At 40.5% G+C, this 25,877-nt stretch overlaps 1 protein-coding gene across 5 annotated transcripts in view; it reads right to left on the bottom strand.

Moving 5' to 3' along the window:
* Positions 1-25,877, bottom strand: part of PLD5 (phospholipase D family member 5) — a 424,183-nt gene that overhangs the window by 7,052 nt on the left and 391,254 nt on the right. For all 5 annotated transcript variants that reach the window (XM_070768103.1, XM_070768106.1, XM_070768105.1 and 2 more), the window contains 4 exons: positions 22,901-23,098; positions 10,355-10,491; positions 6,394-6,562; positions 1,488-1,602 (listed from right to left, as the gene is read on the bottom strand). In XM_070768103.1, the coding sequence (XP_070624204.1) occupies positions 1,488-1,602; positions 6,394-6,562; positions 10,355-10,491; positions 22,901-23,098 (619 nt within the window). The remainder of the gene's footprint in view (positions 1-1,487; positions 1,603-6,393; positions 6,563-10,354; positions 10,492-22,900; positions 23,099-25,877) is intronic.

Here is a 25,877-nt window from a genome sequence, read left to right as displayed (position 1 = left end):
AACTGGAATGACATACATTTTAAAAAATTCCAATACTCTATTCTACTAATAAGACACACAACTATTCCAAATGGGAAAAGACAGATCATCTCTACACTGACACAGGAGGCAGTGTCTCCAGGGGCCGACGACAGTGACTTCTGAAGGGCTACGGGGGTGAGGGGTCTGGATGCCCGGCATTTGAAACTTAGCTCTAAAATCTTCCCCCTTACATCTGTATGTTTAATTCATTTCATATTTTATGGCCCAATTTCCTTATTTCTAAACTGTAGGTGATTAAAGCTGCCTTCCCTATTGACATTGTTGCTAAGAGAATCAAAGAAAGTAAGGTGCTTTACAAAGTTAAAAGGGCATATTTTCTATTTACTGACTGAATTTGGAAAAAATAATGCAAATTTCATGTTCCTTTATTCCACACCTGTGCTTTTCTTTTCTGCTTTGACTCTGCTACTTCATTTGGACATTGTAAAAACCATTCCAGCTATTTTGTGATCTATGCCCCTTCATTTTATAGATAATAACTTCCACCCTGCCTGTGACAGAATGAGTAAAAAGGTTACCCTGGACCCATACAGGCCATGGGAAAGTAGACTAGATTTGACCCCTTAGTAAATAATAAACCAATAACATATTGTTTCTGTGTCTGGAGCTTTATTACCTTAATAATAATAGCTAATATGAATCAGGTATCATCTATGTGTTAGGTGCTGTAATTGTGCAAGGTGCTTTGTACATATTATCCTAATTAAACACCATCCTATGAGGCAGAAACTAGTCAACCCCCTTTTACAGATGAGAGAACTGAGTTTTAGAGAGCTTAAGTAAGTTGTCCAAAGTTAGCTATTTAAAAAATGGCAGGCATAGGATTATTGCACAGACAGTGTTCATTTGGACATCAAATTTCAATGGTCTGCTTCCCTATTACTCATACAGACTGGCTGTGGTATGGTGGGTAGGAAATGAGCTCTGGGTTCATTCTAGTGCCAGGACTGGCCTTTGATGAACCATCGAATTTCCCGCCTATCGAGCTTCCCTGGTAGTTCAGCTGGTAAAGAATCTGCCTGCAATACAGGAGACCCCAGTTCATTTTCTGGGTGGGGAAGATCCGCTGGAGAAGGGCATGGCAACCCACTCCAGTATTCTTACCTGGAGAATCCCATGGACAGAGGAGCCTGGTAGACTACAGTCCATGGGGTCACAATGAGTTGGACACAACTGAGTGACTAAGCACAAAATAAGACAAATGGACCATGGAATTTCTGCAAAACACTTATGAGAAGACATCCTGTATGGTCTCCTGTTCTATGAACCAAGCCACAGATGAGATGTTTGGTTGAAAAGCTCTTTGCCCTCACTCTCTTGTTTCCTGACCTTGGGGCCTCCCATTCACTGGCAGGGGCTTCCTCACCATGGGGTACACCAGAGTGCAGCTGGGTTACCACTAACCTGCATGATCCCCTGAGGAGCCTCACAGCCCTGACACCTACCAATATAAGCTGCGCCGTCCGTCACCATGTACTTGTTGCGATTTAATCTAGGGAAGGTGTGGTTCCTTTGTTCTTTTCTAATGCAAGCATTCTCTCTTTCCAGATCAAAGAATTTCTGTAAGACAATAAATATATAAATAAACAGGTGAATATAGAGAACATTTTTGATTTTGTTCAAACACAAAAAGCTTTCTTATCCAACGATCAGCAATAGACCTCATACTGAGTTATTAAAACTGCAATCTTGTTACTTCATATAGCTGAAGCTATTTTTGGTCTCAAATCCATATAGGCAACAAGAGAGAAAATGAACATGCTCATCCAGGTCTGTAATTAACGCTTTTAAGCAATAAAATGAACATAAAATTCATTCTTTCAACAGGGAGAAGGCCAGAAGTTGTTTAATTCTTATCATCTTATTCATCAGGGTGCACTGACATTTTAACTATGCCTCAGGGTGCTTTCTGTCAAGCATGCCAATGAACTGATTTCCTACATGCTGCATATCTTATAAGAAGCAGCAAGCCCATGTCAATGACTAGCTGAATTGACTGGGGATTTCTAAAGGTCAAAAAAAGGTTTTGCCCAAAGAACAAATAGTTTCCATCTAAACACCTCCGTCTACAAACTCTTTTAATAAGCAACTAAAAAAAAAAAAAAAAAAATCACACCTTCAGGTCCTGAATTTCAATTCTAATGTGATCCAAAAGCAGCACTCTAGTTCAGCTGGAATGGGGATGGGGTGCTAAGAGATGTGAATGACATCTGGAGTGGCTTCAGGAACCTGCTGAAATGGGCAAGTGCTCAGATGAGGCTTAAACTGTGACTGAGTTCACAGAAGACACCATTAAGGTTAGGACCTCAGATCTCCTCCATATTGAAAAACATTGAACATTTTCAAAACTGCATGGAATCTTTCCAGAATGTCTTACAGTTGTAGAATCATGTGTGTTTGAAGGAGAGAAGACGCAGAGAGAAAAAATGATATGATACCTGAAAATGGAGATATCATTATAGTTTCAAAACTGTAAGTGTCAAAATTTGGTTTGGGGAAATAATGAGAGTTGGTTTTTCCCGTTTTTTGCCTGGAAAATCCCATGGACAGAGGACCCTGGTGGGCTACAATCCATGGGGGTTACAAAGAGTTGGACATGACTGAGCATGCACACATACACACAGATTGAGAAAGGAATGATAAGCTAAGCGATCTCTAAGGTCCCTTCCAGCCCTGAAAATTCTAATCTATTTTGGGTTTTTTTTTGGTAGAACCCTTGAGATCAATGGTACACAGGTCTAAATCTACCACCTAAGAATTTTCTATTGCACATTCCAGAGGAAGGTTCTCCTACTGCCATATTACCATGATCACAGGCAATGTAGCCTGGATCACCCTATTTCCTCAGTTCCTATCTTCTGCAAAATCTGTGTCAGATTTGATGGGTTCACATATAGCCTTGGTGGACTCTTCAGATGGACTTAATAACCTGTGAATGCTCTTATGTCATGGTTTTACACTTGTGTGGTCACATGAAACTAATTAACAGCCAGCAATCATTCTGCTTGGATTTTCTATCACAATACCTGTCTGTACAATAGGCTCGTTCCTTCTGAGGAAGATATTACTATAGAATCAAGAAAAATTTGAGAAAGAATAAATTATGCATCCTAATTTAAGTCAGTGATGGCATCACAGCTTAAGGCTTGACTGAGAGCCCATTTCCTCCAGAGAGTTGACAATGACCCAAAAGAGGGAAAACAGATCTTTCTGGGGGACTATAGCAGAAAGTGAAGAGGAACTAAAAAGCCTCTTGATGAAAGTGAAAGTGGAGAGTGAAAAAGTTGGCTTAAAGCTCAACATTCAGAAAACAAAGATCATGGCATCCAGTCCCATTGCTTCATGGGAAATAGATGGGGAAACAGTGGAAACAGTGTCAGCCTTTATTTTTGGGGCTCCAAAATCACTGCAGATGGTGACTGCAGCCATGAAATTAAAAGACACTTACTCCTTGGAAGGAAAGTTATGACCAACCTAGATAGCATATTCAAAAGCAGAGACATTACTTTGCCAACAAAGGTCTGTCTAGTCAAGGCTATGGTTTTTGCAGTGGTCATGTATGGATGTGAGAGTTGGACTGTGAAGAAGGCTGAGCGCCGAAGAATTGATGCTTTTGAATTGTGGTGTTGGAGAAGACTCTTGAGAGTCCCTTGGACTGCAAGGAGATCCAACCAGTCCATTCTGAAGGAGATCAGCCCTGGGATTTCTTTGGAAGGAATGATGCTGAAGCTGAAACTCCAGTATTTTGGCCACCTCATGCGAAGAGTTGACTCATTGGAAAAGACTCTGATGCTGGGAGGGATTGGGGGCAGGAGGAGAAGGGGATGACGGAGGATGAGATGGTTGGATGGCATCACTGACTCGATGGACGTGAGTTTGAATGAACTCCGGGAGTTGGTGATGGACAGGGAGGCCTGGCATGCTGTGATTCATGGGGTCGCAAAGAGTCGGATATGACTGAGCAACTGAACTGAACTGAACTGAAGATGACATCAGAGATCATATTGTATTCACTGACATATTTTTAGACATCTAACATGCTGTAGGTGACAGCAAAGACATTTCAAAAGTGACTTGTTAATTTATTTAAAAAACCTTCATTTAACTAGGAAAGCTTGGTGAGTGCTATGTCTTTCCACGAGCCACCTCATGGATACAAACTCACAAAGCCAGGGGTGAGGGTGCATACTCATCTAAGGATGAGGATTACCAGGCTATCTGCTTTATCAGTGCTCCTAAGCTCCTGAAGACATGCTATGTGCAAGATCCCAACTTTCACTTTTGTTAGAAAAGCTCTTCATCTATTTGTGGTCTTGGCATTGGGGCCATAAGATTCTTTCTCATCTATGCTTATCTTGATGCTTAGAAATGCATGGCCTGGCTTATACAGAGATTGAAGTCTCTGTTTTAAAAAATGTCCAGCAGGAAACTATTAATGTTCGCTTTATTCAAGTAATGTGACCATGAGTGTTCAAAAAGATGAAGCTGAGTAAATACTGTAGAGGTTAAAAATGATGGATTCTACTTTCCTTGCAATTTCTTGTAAGACTTAAATAAGAATCCTTAACATTTCATGCCAGAGATTTCAGCTGACAGTGCCTCAGTGGCAGGCGTGCAGTGGGGTCAGGAAAGGGGTTGGTGGAGACAGCTGAGTGGTTCTGAGAGGAAGTCAAAAGAGGACATTGGAGCAAATGCATCATGTGCCATAGGCCCCAGGTACTCTCTTCTGCCTCTGCTTGTATTACCTTTGTCTTATTTTCTATATTCTGATGCTTTGACATCTGGGGCCTTGCTGAGTATGGAGAGACTGTCTGTCCTTCAGAGAATGAAGGCTACAGGGATTTCACCTCCTCTAGGCCTAATTCATAGGGCTTCCCTTGTGGCTCAGCTGGTAAATAATCCGCCTGCACTGTGGGAGACCTGGGTTTGATTCCTGGATTGCGAAGATCCTCTGGAGAAGGGAAAGGCTACCCATTCCAGTATTCTGACCTGGAGAATTCCATGGACTGTATAGTCCATGGGGTCACAAAGAGTCAGACACGACTGAGCGACTTTCCCTTTAAGGGCCTCCTGTGCACTCCTCCAATATTTCTCTTCCTCTGACTGGCTTTGGGGTATTGAGGCTCAAGGCAGTCTTGGAAGCCATGTATCAAAGTTGACAGTGGAGCCTGTGTCATCTGGGTCCCTGAATGCTTCATGCATGGTGCAAAACTTTATTACTTAGAAGAGGTCTCAGTATACATTTGTTGAATGTCCACAGTGGAGGTTGGGGAAAGCTGAGATCTAAAGGATTAGTGGGCATGAATCAGGTAAAGCATGGAGAAGAGTGCTGTAGGAGAGGAAAGAACATGTACAAGGGCCCTGAGGGGAGGATAAGGATGCTACATGTGTGGACCAGAGGAGAGTAAAAGATGAGCTAGAGAGCTAGCACGTTTAGAATCGTATGAATCCTCAACCCTGCCTCCCTCACAGGATGCAGAGTTGGATCAGCACATGGCCTGAGGGACCTGGAACAAGGACAGGATCCCAGGCTGGGGAAGTCTGCACTGGTGCATGTTCCAAGGCTCTGCTGCTCACTATCTTACAAATAAGAACAGTAGATGAAGGAGGAAGTTCAAACAAAATGGAGAGGATGCAACTGAAAGTGTGGATAAAGAGGGCTAGGCTGGTACCAGGAAACTTGGGTTCTAGTCTCCTTTTTTGGGGGGAGATACTTTGCCAACAAAGGTTCGTCTAGTCAAGGCTATGGTTTTTCCTGTGGGCATGTATGGATGTGAGAGTTGGACTGTGAAGAAGGCTGAGCGCCGAAGAATTGATGCTTTTGAACTGTGGTGTTGGAGAAGACTCTTGAGAGTCCCTTGGACTGCAAGGAGATCCAACCAGTCCATTCTGAAGGAGATCAGCCCTGGGATTTCTTTGGAAGGAATGATACTGAAGCTGAAACTCCAGTACTTTGGCCACCTCATGCGAAGAGTTGACTCATTGGAAAAGACTCTGATGCTGGGAGGGATTGGGGGCAGGAGGAGAAGGGGACGACAGAGGATGAGATGGCTGGATGGCATCACTGACTCGATGGACGTGAGTCTGAGTGAACTCCGGGAGTTGGTGATGGACAGGGAGGCCTGGTGTGCTGCGATTCATGGGGTCGCAAAGAGTTGGACACGACTGAGCGACTGATCTGATCTGATCTGATGATTATCTCGAAAAACTACTCAACCTACTTTTTGAGGTATTTTTCACTCTCAAAGACTGTTGTCCTAGTTCTGATTGGAAGCACATGTGTATGCTTATAGCTTTCACAGATGCATGAAGAAAATTAGATTTTAATAGCTCAGTCAATACAATACTTACAACTTTCAAACTGCAGTTGGCTATTTCAGTGCAAATAGCTTTAAGAGATGAAATAAAGTTAAATGTGAGGGGGTCAGTTTCCTTCCAGAAGCTTATAAGGAGTCGAACTTTGACGCTCCGCAGAACTAATGCTTCTCTGATTTTCCCGTCCAAGTCTGGCCAGTAAGTCCTGTAGAAATAATATTCATACAGATAAAATAAAGAAAATTATTTTGTTTTCGGGGAAAAAAAAATTACTAGACCGCAGAGAACACTGACATTAACTTGATCATTATGTGATCATTTATATTACAGATTAAATCAGCCTCTAATTTATAAATCCTGTAGAAATAATATCCATAAAGATAAAATAAAAGAAAATTAGTTTGGAGAAAGAAATTTATTAGACTACAGAGAACATTGATATTAACTTGGTCACTATGTGATCATTTATATTATAGATTAGATCAGCCTCTAATCTATAATATAAATACTGTAGAAATAATATCCGTATAGATAAAGAAAATCAGTTACTTTGGGGAAAGAAATTTACTAGACTACAGAGAGCACTGACATTAACTGAATCATTACTTGATCATTTATATTATAGATTAAATCAGCCTCTAATCTATAATATAAATAACCTTGAGGATATGTTGATAAAATGCTCGTCTCCTGGGTTAGAACATTGAGAAATGGTGCTTTAGGCAGGTACGATCCTACCTAAAATGAGGTTTCCTATCAGGGCCTCGGGTTGTGTGGGCTGAGGGCACAGGCATACTGACCACTACCGCATGCCACCCTCACACACCTCCAACTTTACTTGGATATCAGTTCAAATGTGTAAGAAGAATCAACTTTCCATAAGAATTCCAGTTAGGATCCTTGAGCACTCTGTCATCTTCAAATGCTTCTTAAACCTCTCTTCTTTGAAAAGTGCTCCCCAAATGAGATCTTGCTCTGCTTATCCAAGCTTCCCACACTCTTATTTCCAAACTGTCTTGGTCTCTTCTTGCCAAGCCCCTCCACTACTCTGGGACCTTGGAACAGTTTCCCCTGTAGGTTTAGCCTTCATCAGGCAAAGAGTTTCCCCTGTAGGTTTAGCCTTTTCCCTGAATTCTTAACTTTTTACTTCAACTAAATCTGGACTCTTTCCTAGGCCACAGTTTCTGCTAAAGTCCTGCTGTGTATTTCCCACCACAACCTGTCCACCTGATTTAGGAGCCAGCCTCTGCTCCCCCAGCACACACAGTGCTTCTTTCAGAACTGTAACTTAGTTCTCATGTTAAAAAACAAAAACAATAAGCTTTCCCATGTTAATGACAAATCTCAAATTGCTCTCTCTTTAATCCTGTAATTTGTAGACCTTCTGTTTATTCATACAAATCTTTGCTTAATTCTAGGCCAATTCATTATTTAGAATAATGATATATTATTCAAAACCTTAGCCTGTGAGTAATAATTTTACCTCCAAAGGTCTCCTCTTTATATCTGACCTCAGACTCCTGTCCATCAAGTTCTTTCACTCTCTTATTTGTACCTGCCCTTTCACCTGTGTGGGCTTCCCTGGTGGCTTAGATGCTAAAGAATCTGCCTGCAATGCAGGAGACCTGGGTTCGATCGCTGGGTCAGGAAGATCCCCTGGAAAAAGGAAATGGCAACCCACTCCAGTATTCTTGCTTGGGAAATCCCATGGACGGAAAAGCCTGGTGGGCTACAGTCCATGGGGTCACAAAGAGTCGGACATGACTGAGAAACTAACATGTTCACTTTTCACCTGTGTGGGCCCCAGATCTAAGATCCCTCTACTTTTTCCTGATGCATCAGCTCCTCCTGGTCTCCTTTCCCTGACAGCCTAGTTTCAGTTCTGATTACCTGAAGGATAGTTGCTCCTTTCCCTTCCCTTGTCTTTTTGCAGAATCTAAATCCTAGATCAGTACAGTTATTCCTTTCATGTATTGCTATAGTCATAAAGCTGAGGACTACTGGAAAAAGTCATCTCAACCTTCAGGGTTCTCAATACCATCTGTCAACCTCTATCCTTGTATTGGGTTAGTTCCACCTCCTGTATCTTTTGTAATTATTCTGTTACCCCACCCTAGAGAAACTTGTTCTTTCTTTCATTCACAAAATTGGGGGTCTTGGTCATGGTTCTCCTCAACTTTCTACCCTGATGGCACACACATCCTTATCCCCTTCCCTCTAATTCAGAGGATAAGGTATCCTTCTCCTTCTCCCTTAGCTGTTTTCTTGGCCCTCTGCAGCTGCATTTGGTTAGTCATTCCTTCCTGAGAATAGCCTCATCTTCTCCCTGGAGCCTTCCCTGGTGGCTCAGATGGTAAAGATTCTGCCTGCAATGCAGGAGACTTAGCTTCGATCCCTGGATAGGGAAGATCCCCTTGAGAGGGAATGGCAACCCACTCCAATATGCTTGCCTGGAAAACTCAAGCAACTCTGTCCAAGGAGTCTCAAAGAATGGGATCCTTGACTTTCACTTTTTTCCTTCTCTACCTTCTTCATTTGCGAAAAAAAAAAAATGCAAATCTTTCCCATTGAGAGACCTCCTCTTTGACTCTGCATTGCTCTGTGGCTGGTGCACAATCTCTTTCCTCATTATATTTCCAAGATATTTTAGATTATCCATGCTTATGCCTTCCCCCTTGGCTACGAAGGATCTTAATTTTGTTTGTTCGAAGGAACTTCATGAAATGAAGGTTATGTCAATCCTATGAAATTATTATCCCAACCTAATAAGTCATAAACTTAACCTTACTCTCCTTTGGAATAATTGGAAAATCAGGCAAAATCTATTGCTTCAAATTCTTCCCAAAGAGAAGCTGAAGTCTAAAACAAATCTAAAATCAAATAAACAATAAATGGGCAAAACATGAAATGGAGGGATTGAAAAAATGAAAGTATGTGGGGAAAAAAATCCATGAATGTTCAAAGGGTGCACAATATTTTAAGCAAAAGTGTCTTAATAATGTGTATCTTGCAGCCTAAAATCCTTTTGACCATCATTAGGGGTAATCACTTTCTGGGAGAAACACATCTTTTGCAATTTTAAAGTCATTTGCATAAAGAAATTGTATATTATGCATATGTGAGGTTGGCAATATGAGCAATATTCAAGCAATATAGGGCACATGAAATTACTTAACCTCAGCAAAATAGTTAATTTGAAATTGTAATTTTCCAAATTTAAAAGGTGTCAGGTTGTACTCCTAGAAATGTGCACTTTGGAAATTTTTCCTGGGTTAACTGGATTATTCAAAACATTTACAAGCACCCAAACTCTGCATTCCCAGCAAGAAAGCAAAAGTGGGAAATACTTGGGTCCTAGGGATGCATTTATGCATGCAATGATTTAGGGGCATAAATTCTGCTCCTGTTTATTCCAAGTATTTCCACACTTGCACAGTGATGAATATTAAAAATACTCTGAATTTTAAAATGCTATGTTCCTCTTACAGATGGATGGATTGACTGAGAACATATATATTTTAAGTTTGCTTCTCCTGTAAGTGAAAAAGACAGTATGAAAATTTAGCATTTAAGGAAGACCAACATGAGTACAACAAAGTGATGCCTCTTTTAAAGAAAATCTTGGCAGACCTACTTAGTTTCGGTATGCCCTTCAGGCACATGTCAACTGATAACTTAAAAAAATGTCTTTCTAATAATTTTTAATTTATTTTATTTTTCCAAATAATTTTCAAATCACAACCCAATCTTCAATCTAAAGTTGCTGTCATGCTTATAATGTAAATTACTGAGGTAGTAATTTATGGGATGAGACCCTGAGTCCTTAAAATGGACTGAGGGAGGAGATGCATTCTGGGTGAGCTGCAAATATACACTGAGATGTGAACATGCAACCTTCTGTGACTTGAGAGCATCCCAGTGTCCAGGATGTTTTTCCTGTGGTTCTCAGTTTCGTGCCTGGCCCTGGAGCCCAGGTTCTAAGAACACACTCACTGACCTTTTGGTGCTTGTGCTGGAGATAGGCAGGTAGTCCATGACTGCGATGTACACGTATTGCTTGGCATCATCTATTACACTGTAGATGGCGTCTATGTCAAAGCTTCTGTTTTTAGGGCAAAAGAGTTTGGGAGAATTCTGTGAAGACACAAAATACAAACTTTTAGAGTATTAGTTTTTGACATCCGGGATTTTCTCTTTTTTTGTTGTTATTTAAAAAACATTTTTTTTTTTTATGAGTCTTTGCTTTTAGCCAATTTTTGCAAGTCTACTTTCCAGTTCTTTATGAGATTAGACAAATACATTTGCAGTCCTATCAAAGTTCAAGCAAGTAGAAACCAAAGTGTGGTGGAATGAGTCTCAAATCTGTCCTTTAAATTGGTTTTGGGATTTCAATACACACATGTTTTATCTTTATAGAAGTTCTCCAGTTCTAAACTTATGTGACTCTGGCACACACTCATATCATACACAGTTAATTTTCTCAGATATTACCATGCATAGTATGTATACACACACACACACACACACACAGAGAATATATATATATACACATACAGCAAGCTATTTATGCTAGAAGTCATTTCACTTGAAAGGTAAGGTGGCCGTAAAGATGTTCAAGACATATGGTCTAAAAATCTTGTTTTGTTTTTCCTTTTCTCCTATTTCTTCATCAAGTGAGGAAGAGGAGGGCTGATTGTGGAGAAAGGATCATCAGTAATTCTAGAGGAAAAACTAAGTGACTTATTAAGATGCCAAGCTCATAAGCAGAGACAGGGACTTGAGAAAAATGAACAAAGAGGCAAATTATACTTGAGATATTTTTCTTATGTTGCTTAAAGTGGTTTCCATCTTACAGAAGTATGATTTTTTTAGACAAAGTTATTATAGAAAGGAGGGATTCCCTGGTAGGTCAGTTGGTAAAGAATCCACCTGCAACGTAGCAGACCCCGGTTCAATTTCTGGGTCGGGAAGATTTGCTGGAGAAGGGGTAGACTACCCACTCCAGTATTCTTGCGTTTCCCTTGTGATTCAACTGGTAAAGAACCTGCCTGCAATGTGGGAGACCTGGGTTGGGTCTCTGGGTTGGGAAGATCCCCTGGAGAAGGGAACAGCTACCTACTCCAGTATTCTGGCCAGGAGAATTCTAAGGACTGTATAGTCCATGGGGTCACAAGGAGTCGGACGTGACTGAGTGACTTTCACTTTCACTTTTTTCCTTGTAGAAAGGAAAAGATGTACTTTGGTTTTTTTACTGGCCTCCCGCTGGACAAGACTGGATGGAGCATTTCTGTAGTTCCTGCATTACTCTGACAAGCAAGACACCAAACGACGGAACACAAACAATGCAATGAGTGCTTAGGTGTTTCGTGTCCGACTCTTTTGGAACTCCGTGGGCTGTAGTCCACCAGGCTGCTCTGTTTAGTATCAGAGGACAAATAAATGGTTTCTGGAAGATTCCTGGCATGGCAGAACTGGGTCCTTCACCAAATGTTCTGCCAGTTATGGTGGTCAAGGGCCCTCATGCTTGGGAACAACTCCCCACCCTGTGCTGGCGAGTCCCAGCTTAGACAGAGGGAGATGATGCTACTGGACTGGATGCACAGCTGAGGAGGAGCATGGGGCTGAGGAAGGAGCATGTTGAAGGGCCACACCTACCATGCGCCCTTACTCAGAATGTTGCCCTGGCCAATGAGTATCAGAATAAGTTTCGGATTTAAATCACTTTTCTTTAGGAATGAGGATGAACTTCCAGGTACTAAAAAAACAAAAGACAAACGCTAAAGGAGAAAAACCAGAACAAAAAAGCCCAAAACAAAACAATAAAACATAAATTAGAGAACAAACAAAATCCAACGCTAGTCCTACACTTTCCCCAGCACGCACACATGCAGACGCCCCATCCGTCACTAAGACAGACGGTGTGGGCTTCTGCAGCGTCTCTCGTGTTGTCCTTCCCTCTTACTCCAGATGGCTGTTTCCCTCGTCCAGGCACTGGTGCTGTTTGCTGGGCACCCACTTTTATGTATCTTCTGAACTCATCTCCCTGTCTCCACAATGCTTACAAGACAAACAAACAAACGTGTGTCTCTCTCAGGACCCCTGGTTTCTTGGAATTCAGCCTGATCTCACTGGGGCAGATGTATGCACGGCCTCTGTAACCTGGCTCTCCCGTTTCTGTCTTCCTCATTTGCATGCTATCATGCCTTCTGCACCCCAAACTAAGATAATCGTCAGTCCATGGCCCTGCTCTCACCTTGTCTGCCTCCGTGTATTTGCTCTGGCTGGTCCCTCTGGCTGAAGTGTTTCCCTATCTTTATCTATCAGAGTCCTATACTTTCTCTAAGTTCAAGTTCAAATACTATCTCCTCCATGAAATTAAAAAAAAAAAAAAAAACACAAAAAACTTTATTTTTGGCTGCGCGGGCTCTTTGCTGCTGTGCATAGACTTTCTCTAGGTGCGGCGAGCTAGGGCTAGTCTCTAGTTTCAGAGCTTGACCGTCTCCTTATGGTGGCTTCTCTTGCTGGGGAGCACAGGCTCTAGGGCTCTCAGGCTTCAGTAGTTGCGGCACACAGGCTTAGTCGCCCCGAGGCATGTGGGATCTTCCTGGACCAGGGATCGAACCTGTGTCTCTGCATTGGCAGGTGGACTCTTAACCACTGGACCACCAGGGAAGTCCTGAAACATTTTTATATTGTCACCCAGAAGCTACTGCTCCTTTTTCTGTCTTCCTATGATGTGATTTATTTGTTATATTACTTAGAATATTGAAACTTAAAATCACTTGCACCTGTCTCATCTCCTTGCCTAGATGGCTACTATCTTGATTTTGGGAACTGTGTTTTACTCATTTTTCTATTTCTATTAATAAATGAATATTCAAATGAATTAATTCCCTCAGCCTGTTGGGTCTGCTTTACCCAAGAGGTAAAGCTTACCATGAAGAAGCTAAGGATCTTAGCTCTAGACAGGAGCCCAGGTCAACTCTGAAATGTGTCCAAATGCCCATATTTTTGCTTCAGTTAGGAATTTCCTGAACTTCCTTGCATGTTCCCAAAACTGGATGTTTGTTTCAGGGAGGAACAAATTTAGACACAGAGTCACTGGTCTCTTTCATTGGCTATCGTCTAATAAGTTTGGGTACTGTGCTTTGGTGATGCAGCATTTACATGCTGGTGATGCGCTGGCTTCCAGCATTTATAACCTGTAGCAGGCTGGGCATGTCCCTTACACTTCCTGAGCCTCTGTTTCCAGTGGGGTGAGAACAGTAACAAATCTTTCATTATGATTTGCCTTTGGGGCTTAAATAAGAGAATGGCCTACTCCTGGTCTGGATCTGTTCCTCTTCTGCACCTGATTTCACTCATTCATCAAATATTACTAAGTACTGATACCAGCCATGCAACCAGCTCTAGTCTAGGTACTTGGCATACATCAGTGATCAATTTAAGATTCCTGCTTTGTGCAGTTTCATTCCGGCACATGCTACTTTGTACTTCTTCATTCGTCTGTGTGATTCTCTGCTAGCTTGTGAGCTGCTTGGTTTTATGTCTCTGGAGCCTTGTGCCATGCCATGCTTAGCATGTATGACACGCTCAATAAACATTTGTGGAATGTGGGAGTGCTTCTTAGATTACTAAGTGTTGGAGTCTTGTGTGACTCCCCAACCTCTACTCCTAGTTGGAGTTGCTTTACTCTAGGTATTTCCAACTATGTGTGAATAGACCCTTACTTGTACTTGTCTTGTTTCCTACATTCTCATTTCCTAACCCAATGCCTAGAGTAGAGCAGGTGCTGTGTTTATTAAGGAAACACATGACTATTTGTATTAGTACTTCTGCCCCTGGGGTCATGGTAAAACTTGTGTGTTCTCTGATCTGGCAGAGGAAATTAACTAGTTCTGCTTGTTTAATTAGAGAGAAGACTGTTGTTTTCTTATCATTCCTGGATTAATTTTCTGACCATTGCACTTTGTACTCCTTTATTCCAAAGCAAAATACAAAGAGAAGGAAAATACAGATCTTTTTCTTTGTTTCAGCTCTCAATGATCTGTTACCAATCAAGTGCTCTTGAGGCACCTTGATTATAGGCAATCTCTATTTCCTTCTTACATCAATAAACACCTTATATTTATATGCACCTTGTTTTGCATATTCATTAAATTCTTGCTTTAGTAGGGTTTTATTTCATATCAGATTCCTGCTTTAAAAAAATCCATATTCCATTCCCAGAATATATATGCCAAAATGTAATTAAACATGAAAAGACAATCTACAGGATGGGAGAAAATACTTGCAAATCATATACATCCTTGTATTAGAATGTATAAATAACTCTTACAACTCAATAACAAAACCCCAAGCAATCTAACTGAAAAATGGGCAGAGGCTTTGATAGACATTTCTCTAAAAAGATATACAAATGACCAGTAAGTGCATTAAAATATGCAAATCAAAACCATAAGACAAATTTCACAAACACTAAGAGGTCTAAAATAAAGTGGAAAATAGCAAGTATTGACTAAGATGTGCAGAAATTGAAATCCTCATTCATTTCTGGTGGAATTGAAAAATGGCACAGCCAATTTAAAAAAGTTTCTCATTTGCTATTATTTTCTCCCATTCTGAGGGCTGCCTTTTCACCTTGCTAATAGTTTTCTTTGTTGTGCAGAACTTTTAAGTTTAATTAGGTCCCATATGTTTATTTTTGCTTTTATTTCCAATATTCTGGGAGGTGGGTCATAGAGGATCCTGCTGTGATGTATGTCGGAGAGTGTTTTGCCTATGTTCTCCTCTAGGAGTTTTATAGTTTCTGGTCTTACGTTGAGATCTTTAATCCATTTTGAGTTTATTTTTGTGTATGGTGTTAGAAAGTGTTCTAGTTTCATTCTTTTACAAGTGGTTGACCAGTTTTCCCAGCACCACTTGTTAAAGAGATTGTCTTTAATCCATTGTATATTCTTGCCTCCTTTGTCAAAGATAAGGTGTCCATATGTGCGTGGATTTATCTCTGGGCTTTCTATTTTGTTCCATTGATCAATATTCTGTCTTTGTGCCAGTACCATACTGTCTTGATAACTGTGGCTTTGTAATAGAGCCTGAAGTCAGGTAGGTTGATTCCTCCAGTTCCATTCTTCTTTCTCAAGATAGCTTTGGCTATTCGAGGTTTTTTGTATTTCCATACAGATTGTGAAATTATTTGTTCTAGCTCTGTGAAGAATACCGTTGGTAGCTTGATAGGGATTGCATTGAATCTATAAATTGCTTTGGGTAGTATACTCATTTTCACTATATTGATTCTTCCAATCCATGAACATGGTATATTTCTCCAACTATTAGCGTCCTCTTTGATTTCTTTCACCAGTGTTTTATAGTTTTCAATATATAGGTCTTTAGTTTCTTTAGGTAGATACATTCCTAAGTATTTTATTCTTTCTGTTGCAATGGTGAATGGAATTGTTTCCTTAATTTCTCTTTCTGTTGTCTCATTATTAGTGTATAGGAATGCAAGGGATTTCTGTGTATTGATTTTATATCCTGCAACTTTACTATAATCATTGATTAGTTCTAGTAATTTTCTGGTGGAGTCTTTAGGGTTTTCTATGTAGAGGATCATGTCATCTGCAAATAGTGAGAGTTTTACTTCTTCTTTTCCAATTTGGATTCCTTTTATTTCTTTTTCTGCTCTGATTGCTGTGGCTAAAACTTCAAAAACTATGTTGAATAGTAATGGTGAAAGTGGGCACCCTTGTCTTGTTCCTGACTTTAGAGGAAATGCTTTCAATTTTTCACCATTGAGGATAATGTTTGCTGTGGGTTTGTCATATATAGCTTTTATTATGTTGAGGTATGTTCCTTCTATTCCTGCTTTCTGGAGAGTTTTTATCATAAATGGATGTTGAATTTTGTCAAAGGCTTTCTCTGCATCTATTGAGATAATCATATGGTTTTTATTTTTCAATTTGTTAATGTGGTGTATTACATTGATTGATTTGCAGATATTGAAGAATCCTTGCATCCCTGGGATAAAGCCCACTTGGTCATGGTGTATGATCCTTTTAATGTGTTGTTGAATTCTGATTGCTAGAATTCTGTTGCTAGAATTTTGTTAAGGATTTTTGCATCTATGTTTATCAGTGATACTGGCCTGTAGCAAATGAAGCAACTGACAAACAACTAATCTCAAAAATATACAAGCAACTCCTACAGCTCAACTCCAGAAAAATAAATGACCCAATCAAAAAATGGGCCAAAGAACTAAATAGACATTTCTCCAAAGAAGACACACAGATGGCTAACAAACACATGAAAAGATGCTCAACATCACTCATTATCAGAAAAATGCAAATCAAAACCACTATGAGGTACCATTTCACGCCAGTCAGAATGGCTGCGATCCAAAAGTCTACAAGCAATAAATGCTGGAGAGGGTGTGGAGAAAAGGGAACCCTCTTACACTGTTGGTGGGAATGCAAACTAGTACAGCCACTATGGAGAACAGTGTGGAGATTCCCTAAAAAACTGGAAATAGAACTGCCTTATGATCCAGCAATCCCACTGCTGGGCATACACACTGAGGAAACCAGAAGGGAAAGAGACATGTGTACCCCAATGTTCATCGCAGCACTGTTTATAATAGCCAGGACATGGAAGCAACCTAGATGCCCATCAGCAGATGAATGGATAAGAAAGCTGTGTTACAGATACACAATGGAGTATTACTCAGCCATTAAAAAGAATACATTTGAATCAGTTCTAATGAGGTGGATGAAACTGGAACCTATTATACAGAGTGAAGTAAGCCAGAAAGAAAAACACCAATACAGTATACTAACGCATATATATGGAATTTAGAAAGATGGTAACAATAACCCTGTGTACGAGACAGCAAAAGAGACACTGATGTATAGATCAGTCTTGTGGACTCTGTGGGAGAGGGAGAGGGTGGGGAGATTTGGGAGAATGGCATTGAAACATGTGTAATATCATGTATGAGATGAGTCGCCAGTCCAGGTTCGATGAACGATTCTGGATGCTTGGGGCTGGTGCACTGGGACGGCCCAGAGGGAGGGTATGGGGAGGGAGGAGGGAGGAGGGTTCAGGATGGGGAGCACGGGTATACCTGTGGCGGATTCATTTTGATGTTTGGCAAAACTAATACAATATTGTAAAGTTTAAAAAAAAAAAAAGTTTATCAACGCTTCAAAATGTTTAAGATACAGTTACAACAGTACCCAGCAATTCCACTCCTAAGTAAAACTCAAAATAGCTGAGAACAGGTATTCAAATAAAAATTTGTACATGAAGGTTCATAGGAACACTATTCACAATAGTCAAAGGGTAAAAACATCTAAATGTCCATCAACTGATGGACAGACAGCAAAACATGATATATCCATACAATGGAATATTATTTGGCCATAAAAGGAAAAAGAACTGAGTCATGAATTTTGAAACCATTAATACTAAGTGAAAGAAATCAGTTACAAAAGACTACATATTGTATCATATTACTTTATTTATATGAAGTATCTAGAAACAGGTAAATCCTTAGAGATAGAAAGTAGATTAGTGCTTTCTAGAGCCTGAGAGAAGGCAATGGCACCCCACTCCAGTACTCTTGCCTAGAAAATCCCATGGATGGAGGAGCCTGGAAGGCTGCAGTCCATGGGGTTGCAAAGAGTCGTACACGACTGAGCGACTTCACTTTCACTTTTTAGTTTCATGCATTGGAGAAGGAAATGGCAACCCACTCCAGTGTTCTTGCCTGGAGAATCCCAGGGACGGGGGAGCCTGGTGGGCTGCCGTCTATGGGGTCGCACAGAATCGGACACGACTGAAGCGACTTAGCAGCAGCAGCAGAGCCTGAGAGAAGGGGAAATGGAGAGCAACTACTAACAGGTATGGCTTTTTCCTTTGTGGTGATAAAAATATTTTAAAATTAGAAAGTATACAGATGATAGTAAAGCTCTGTGACTATACTGAACCCCACTGATTTTTACATTTTAAAATGATGAATTTTATGATAATAAATTATATCTCAATAAATCTATTGAAGTGTAGTTAAAATATATAGCCGAGATTCTAAAGGGAAATTTAATTATATTTTTCAGAGCAGCACCAAGTTCTATTCAACGTCTGCCCTCACTGACTAAATAACTACAGTATACACGAATGGTGGATGAATGAACTAAGCAATAAACAAGAAGAAATTAAATCTTTCTAGCACCCAGATCAATAAAAACAGACCTTGAACTAACTAGTCTTAATCTTGGAAATCAAATGCATTATCTTAAGAACTCTAAAAAGCATTCTACAAAATAGGACAAAAAACCTCAGTCTGTTGTTACAAAATAGGACAAAAACCCTCAGTCTGTTGTTATAAAATAGGACAAAAAACCTCAGTCTGTTGTTCCTATCTTCTGATTTTAATAGGGAATGTAAGAAAATTAGAATGATTCAGCCCCAAGTTATTAGAGATCACATACTTAAATCTAACCAATACCTCTTTCTGTCCTATGAGAAAATTAGAAATAATTTATATCTACATCACTATTTCAATTTATATATAACCATGCTAAGTTATCACTCCAGTACTCTTGCCTGGAGAATCCCATGGACGGAGGAGCCTGGTAGGCTGCAGTCCATGGGGTCGCTAAGAGTTGGACACGACTGAGCGACTTCACTTTCACTTTTCACTTTCATGCATTGGAGAAGGAAATGGCAACCCACTCCAGTGTTCTTGCTTGGAGAATCCCAGGGACGGGGGAGCCTGGTGGGCTGCTGGCTATGGGGTCGCCCAGAGTCGGACACGACTGAAGCAACTTAGCAGCAGCGTGCTAAGTTATTAATCACCTAAAATCTAATTTTGGGAATGATAATTCTTAAGGCTCTCAAATATATATTTTGTGTGTTAATTTAGTGTTGGGACTGTAAGCCTATAAAAATATAATATACTATTTTAAGATAATTTATAACAAATATTTTGAACTTAAATAAATTTGCCCTGACATTTGTTTGGCACATATACTCAGAAAACTGTATGTATCCTGGAACTTTTTATTGATATTACTACTAATAGAACCAATCCAAAATTTACTGCTGCTTTAGGGAGGCCCGAGGGAAGTACTGGAAGCAACAACGATGAAGAGAGTACAATGTATGATATGACCTTTGAAGCCTTATAAAAAAGTGGGAAAGTGAAAGTTGCTCAGTCACGTCTGACTCTTTTCGACCCCATGGACTATACAGTCCATGGAAATCTCTAGGCCAAAATACTGGAGTGGGTAGCTGTTCCCTTCTCCAGGGACAACTCAGGAATCCCAACCCAGTTCCCAGCTTAGGGATTGAACCCAGGTCTCCCACATTGCAGACAGATTCTTTACCATCTGAGTTACCATGGAAGCCCAAAATAGTGGGAGAGATAATCAATAAACAAATAGCTACAAAAATGTGATTAATGTTGTAACAGAGGTGAGACCAAGGATCTCTGGGCAAATGATACCAATTCCAATATTAGGGGTTTTCTGACTTTTATTGATCTTATGTCTGTAAGATTTGATTCCTCTGTAAAAAATGGTGTTGAATTAATATCTACTGAACTGAAATTCAAAGGTAGGCTTGAGATATTAATAAGAAATGGAAAATAAAATAACAATAATTTAAAATAATTAAATAAATAAAAATAGAAAACAAAGGTGCCGCATGGTTTAAAAGATCATAGCTTAAGGAAAGAATTGTTAAAAAAGCTCAACCTATTTTGTAGCACTGGGCTTCCTCAGTGGCTCAGAGGTAAAGAATCCGCCTGCAATGCAGGAGTTGCAGGAGAAGAGGGTTCAATCCCTGGGTTGGGAAGATCCCTGGAGAAGGGTATGGCAACCCAGTCCAGTATTCTGCCTGGAGAATTCCATGTACAGAGAAGCCTGGTGGGCTACACAGTTCATAGCATCACAAAGAGTCAGACAGGGCTGAAGTGACTTAGCACGAGGAATATAACAAAGCCCCTGCATTTTCATAGATTTTACTAAAGGCCTGGGCCCTCTCTCTGAAGTAGATGTGTTAACTTTGGGATAAACAAAGGAGGACTCCCCCAATTTTTTAAGGGTCAGAATTTAAATTTATGCAACAACCATATTCATTCATCTCTAAGATTCAAACTGTAAATTCAAAATCCAGCAATTATCTGAAATACTTTTATAACTCACCTGTTTCTTGCTGCTTCCAGCTGTTCTGCTGCACCCTTGGGGTGTCATGTTACCATTAATGTTGCCATTAATCTGGATTAAGGGTTCCTTGGAAAATTTCCTATTGCAACTAATCTACAAATTGAGAATAATATCTGATTTTCTTGTTTTACAGGGTTGTCTAACGAGGAAACAAACTTGAATATATGCAATAAATTTATTACTAAAATGCCTTAGATGATATGCTATATGCTGCTGCATTGTTTGACCTGTACGCATACCAAAAAAGGGAGCTTTTTAGTTCTACTTAATGGAAATCTTCCATAGTCTGTCATTTTATGTTATTCACACTTACATGAATTTATTTAAGACAAGCAACTTCAATTTTCTCTCTATCGCAACACTTCTAAATTTTCAGAAAGTGCTTTCATTTTAATGGGCAAAAGAGCTACTATTTCCTCTTCTATGAAAACCTTTTCAGTGACATAAAAGTTGTTGGCAACTTGTAAGACAGTGGAGAAACGGCCATATTAATTTGGGAGAATGGTACCGAGAAGTTTACCTGAGCAACAGGATCAATTCAGAAGCCTGATTCAAATCAAAATTCTAAGGTTTCACCCAGGTCCAGTGGATCAGATCCTGGTGAGGGTGGGGGAACTATAAGTTTGTACTTTTTACTTACTTATAAAAAAAAAAAACAACCCAAAACTAAGATCATGGCATCTAGTCCCATCACTTCATGGCAAATAGAAGGGGGAAAAAATGGAAACAGTGATGGATTTTCTTTTCTTGGGCTCCAAAATCACTGTGGATGGTGACTGCAGCCATGAAATTAAAAGATGCTTGCTCCTTGGAAGAAAAGCTATGACAAATTTAGACAGCATATTAAATGCAGAGTCAGCACTTTGCCAACAGAGGTCCATATAGTCAAAGCTATGTTTTTTTCCAATAGTCATGTATGGATATGAGAGTTGGACCTTAAAGAGTCAAAGAATTGATGCTTTCGAATTGTGATGCTAGAGAAGACTCTTGAAAGTCCCTTGGACTGCAGGGAGGTCAAACCAGTCAGTCCTAAAGGAAATCAACCTTGAATATTCATTGGAAGGACTGATGCTGAATCTGAAGCTCCAATGCTTTGGCTACTGGATGAGAAGAGCCAACTCATTGGAAAAGACCCTGATACTGGGAAAAACTGAAGGCAAAAGGAGAAGGGGGCGACAGAGTATGAGATGGTTAGATAGCATCACCAACTCAATGGACACGAATGTGAACAAACTCCAGGAGATGGTAAAGGACAGAAGGGCCTAGTGTGCTGCAGTCCGTGGAGTCACAAAGAGACAGACACAACAGCAGCTGAATAACAATAATAGAACTTATTTATTTATTTTTAGTTTTTGGTTGTGCTGGGTCTTCACTGCTGCTCAGGCTTTCTCTAGTTGCAGAGAGCAGAGGTACTCTTCCTTGCAGTGTGCAGGATTCTCATTGCAGTGGCCTCTCTTATTGCGAAGCACAGGTACTAGGGCATTCGGGCTTCAGTAGTTGTGGCTCCCAGGCTCTGGAGCACAGGCTTAGTTGCTCCGTGACATGTGGAATCTTCCCAGACAAGAGACTGAACCTGTGTTCCTCTATGCCACCAGGAAAGTCCCTTAAGTTTGCATTTCAATCAGGTTCCCTGTTTGGTTCTTAGATGCTTTAAAGTTTGAAGACCAGGACTGCAGGCTCAGATATTTACATTGCCCACTCTCAGCAATACTGTTTGGGATAGCTATGGTGTGTGGGCATCCAGGTGGTGGCTTTCAAGTATAGTCAGAGGCCTGGAAACTGTGCCCTGACCTTTTGGAAGGGCCTCTTGCCCTCTATCCCCAATCAAATACAGTAGCTCTGTTTTTGTCTGTTTTACACAGCAGGGTTTCCTCAGAGGGTTATATTGCTAAAATCGAGTCTGAAAATCATTGGTGAAAGGCACTGAAATTAGCATCTGGTGTCAGAAGACCTGGGTGCTTGTGTTTCTCTTGGCACCTGCCATCTGATGGTCTTTGTGCTAGTCGATAAACTTCACTATCTTCATTTGAAACACAGTCATAATCTTGGGTCTACCTAACGGGTGATGGTGGGGATCCAACCAGATAACACAAAGTATCTGAAACTAGGAATGATTATTAACAGGTATTGTTATTGTAACTAGGGACAGAATGTGCTTGAGTATAAGAATGGATATATTTTAACTCTTCCAGGGATATGTCAGGATAGACTGGTCGTATTCATTTTTGCCCAACATAAGATTGCACTCAAACATTACAACTTAATAAAGGGCTTTTGGAGGAAGGAGGGGAGGAGGAGGAGAAAAAAAGAGCAAAACTCACCGACACAAATGCTTGAGATTTGGTTTCGTTCAACTGAAGCTGCAATTTCTTTTCATTGTCATAGACTCCATAAAGTCTCTTGGACCAGGTCTGAGGTACTCTGCTCTTGAATTTTAATGAACTATATAAAGCGAATATCCTTTGTAAATCTAGGACCAGGCAGCTGCAGTTGTAGAAGATGACACCGAGTTCTTTCATCTGTGAAATTAAAATTGAGAGCATCAATGCCATGTACATGTGATGGTGTTATTCTCAGACAAAAAAATGCACAAGAATGCAGAAATAGTGATTTTTTTTCTTGTAGTTGCTATACTATAACAACTATGCACACACACACGCACACACACACATATATATGTATATATACTGCATCTGTAAGTACGTAGAGTCATATTATGGTATACATAAATGATGTGTCATTAAAATGCTTAGATATTTGAGAAGTTTTGCCTGTTTTTGCATTTGAGTTCTTTTTAAAAAAGATACATTTATTTTTTTTTTTTTTGGCTGTGCTGAATCTTCATTGCTGCACGTGGGCTTTCCTTAGTTGCACTGAGCAGGGCTTACTCTTTGTTACTGCGATCAGGCTTCCCATGGCAGTAGCTTCTCTTGTTGCAGAGCACAGACTCTAAGGCATGCCGGCTTCAGTAGATGCAGCTCGCAGGCTCTAGGCACAGGCTCAGTAGTTGTGGAGCACAGGTTTAGTTGCTCTGAAGCATGTGGGATCTTCCTGGACCAGGGATTGAACTGGTGTCTCTTGCATTGCAAGGTGGATTTGGACTCTTATGGATAATTTTTCCATATTCATCAACACGTTTTAAATAAGCTCTTCCAATTCTTTTCTTCAATATTAAATTTTTTGGTATGAATCCTTAGATAATGCAGCAATATAAAGATTGGCTTTCAGTTGCAGCACAACAAAATGGTTTAGATCATGGATTCTGGAGTCAGACTGCCTGGAATTAGGTTCCAGCCCAACAACTTTCTGACTGTATGACTTTGGACAAGATACTTAATCTCTCACCATAATTTTCTTCTTGCATAAAAAGTAGGTAATATTATTTATTTCATACAATTGCTATGATACATAACATGGTTAATATGTTTTTATGGGCTTAGAATAGTACCTATCACATGGTAACCACTTAAAATATGTTAGCAATTACTATTCTTCTTAAGACTACACAAGCCTCAAGAGTAAGAGGGGCTACCCTGGTAGCCTCAGCTGGTAAAGAATCCACCTGCAATGCAGGAGACCCTGGTTTGATTCCTGGGTTGGGGAGATCTGCTGGAGAAGGGATAGGCTACCCACTCCAGTATTCTTGGGTTTCCCATGTGGCTCAGCTGGTAAAGAATCCACCTGCAATGCAGGAGACCTGATTCGATCCCTGAGTTGGGAAGATCCCCTGGAGAACGGAACAGCTACCTACTCCAGTATTCTGGCCTGGAGAATTCCATGGACTGTACAGTCCATGGGGTCAACAAAGAGTCAGACACGATTGAGTGACTTTCACCTTCAAGAGTAAGAGACCAATAGGATCTTGCAACAAAGAAATCATAGTGTGATGCATCTGCAAGCCAATGTGCCAAAGATTGCTATTGACTGTCTAGATGCAGGGCTTCCCAGGTAGTACAGAGGTAAAGAATTCTCCTGCCAGTGCAGGACATGCAGGTTCGATCCCTGGGCTGGGAAGATCCTCTGGAGGATGAAATGGCAACCTACCCCAGTATGCTTGCCTGGGACGGAGGAGCCTGGTGGGCTACCGTCCATAGAGTCGCAGGCAGTTGGACACAACTAAGCAACTGAGCATGCATGGACGTCCAGAAAAGACCTCTCTGTAATCCTGTGTGAACACTCACAAAACGTGAGCATTGTCCAAGCACAGAAATGACTGAAGAGCCCCATCCTAGTTGATATAGGTGATAGTTGCTTCTTTACCAATCACAATTTCAACCTTAATTCATCCCCCTCTATAACTGATGGCTTATTAAAACACCTAATCACCAAGTTGTTCTATTTCCAATAGCATCCAATCCTGAGCTTCCTTATACCCTATTCCCTGCTTCCTTATACCCTCCCCTGCAAAACCTTGTCCAAGGCCCAAACCTCATAAGACTTATAGTCTTTCCTAAATTCATCTTCCTTACACCCTGCAAGTGGCCATAGTGTCACTCTATCTCCTTGAAACAAGCAAATTGCTCATCTCCAGCATGCAGGCTGGTTTTTGGCTTGAGGGCAATGACACCTCCTTATCTCCAGAACATGCACATCACAGGGTTTTGAGTGCTGGAAGCAGACAAGTTACTGCAGTAAGCACAGTGCCCAGCACTCAATGTGTGTTGGCTGCTGCTCTATCCTAAGTCACACTGTGGAGGGAGTGCCGGATAGTCAACACGGTTCCATCTGAAACAGGAAGTGGCCCAGGAAGCAAAGCAGGAAGCTTTCAGGGGGAATAAATAAATGAATGAAGGCAATAATGGCTGTACATAAGGGTATGTTGGACACGACTTAGCGATGAGCATGCACAAAGGCATAAAGAAAGGCTGCACTTGAGGAAGAGGCTTCACCCTTAAAGCCTAAAGTCAAGGGGTGCTTCTGAAAATTTTCAGTGTTGCTGAAATCTGTTATGTACCTTATGTTGGAATTATTCTTTAAAAGCTAATGTAAAATCTGGAAGCAAAAAATAAAAATGCTTATTTTAATGGTGTCATAATTATGAATGATGTTTGTCCCTTTAGGTATGATCAGCTAGAGAGAAGTCTATTTATAAACATTGTCAGCATTTATCATCCCCAGGGCTCCCCTTATGCACCATTTATCATCATCAACATGCAAGAGGTCACTGTCTCTCTGTGCACTCTACTTAGATTTCCTCTAGCAGCTAATATTTCCAGTGACTGCATGCTAAACAAAGATTAAGTGTTCCTTTCCCCCTGTTGTGTAAGCTGCTTTTTGTGAGCTTTTCTCTGCAATGTC

The sequence above is a fragment of the Bos indicus genome, chromosome 16 (assembly GCF_029378745.1).
Source record: "Bos indicus isolate NIAB-ARS_2022 breed Sahiwal x Tharparkar chromosome 16, NIAB-ARS_B.indTharparkar_mat_pri_1.0, whole genome shotgun sequence".
Taxonomy (NCBI): domain Eukaryota; kingdom Metazoa; phylum Chordata; class Mammalia; order Artiodactyla; family Bovidae; genus Bos; species Bos indicus.
The sequence above is the reverse complement of the archived record's forward strand: the minus strand, read 5'-3'. Positions and strand labels throughout refer to the sequence as shown.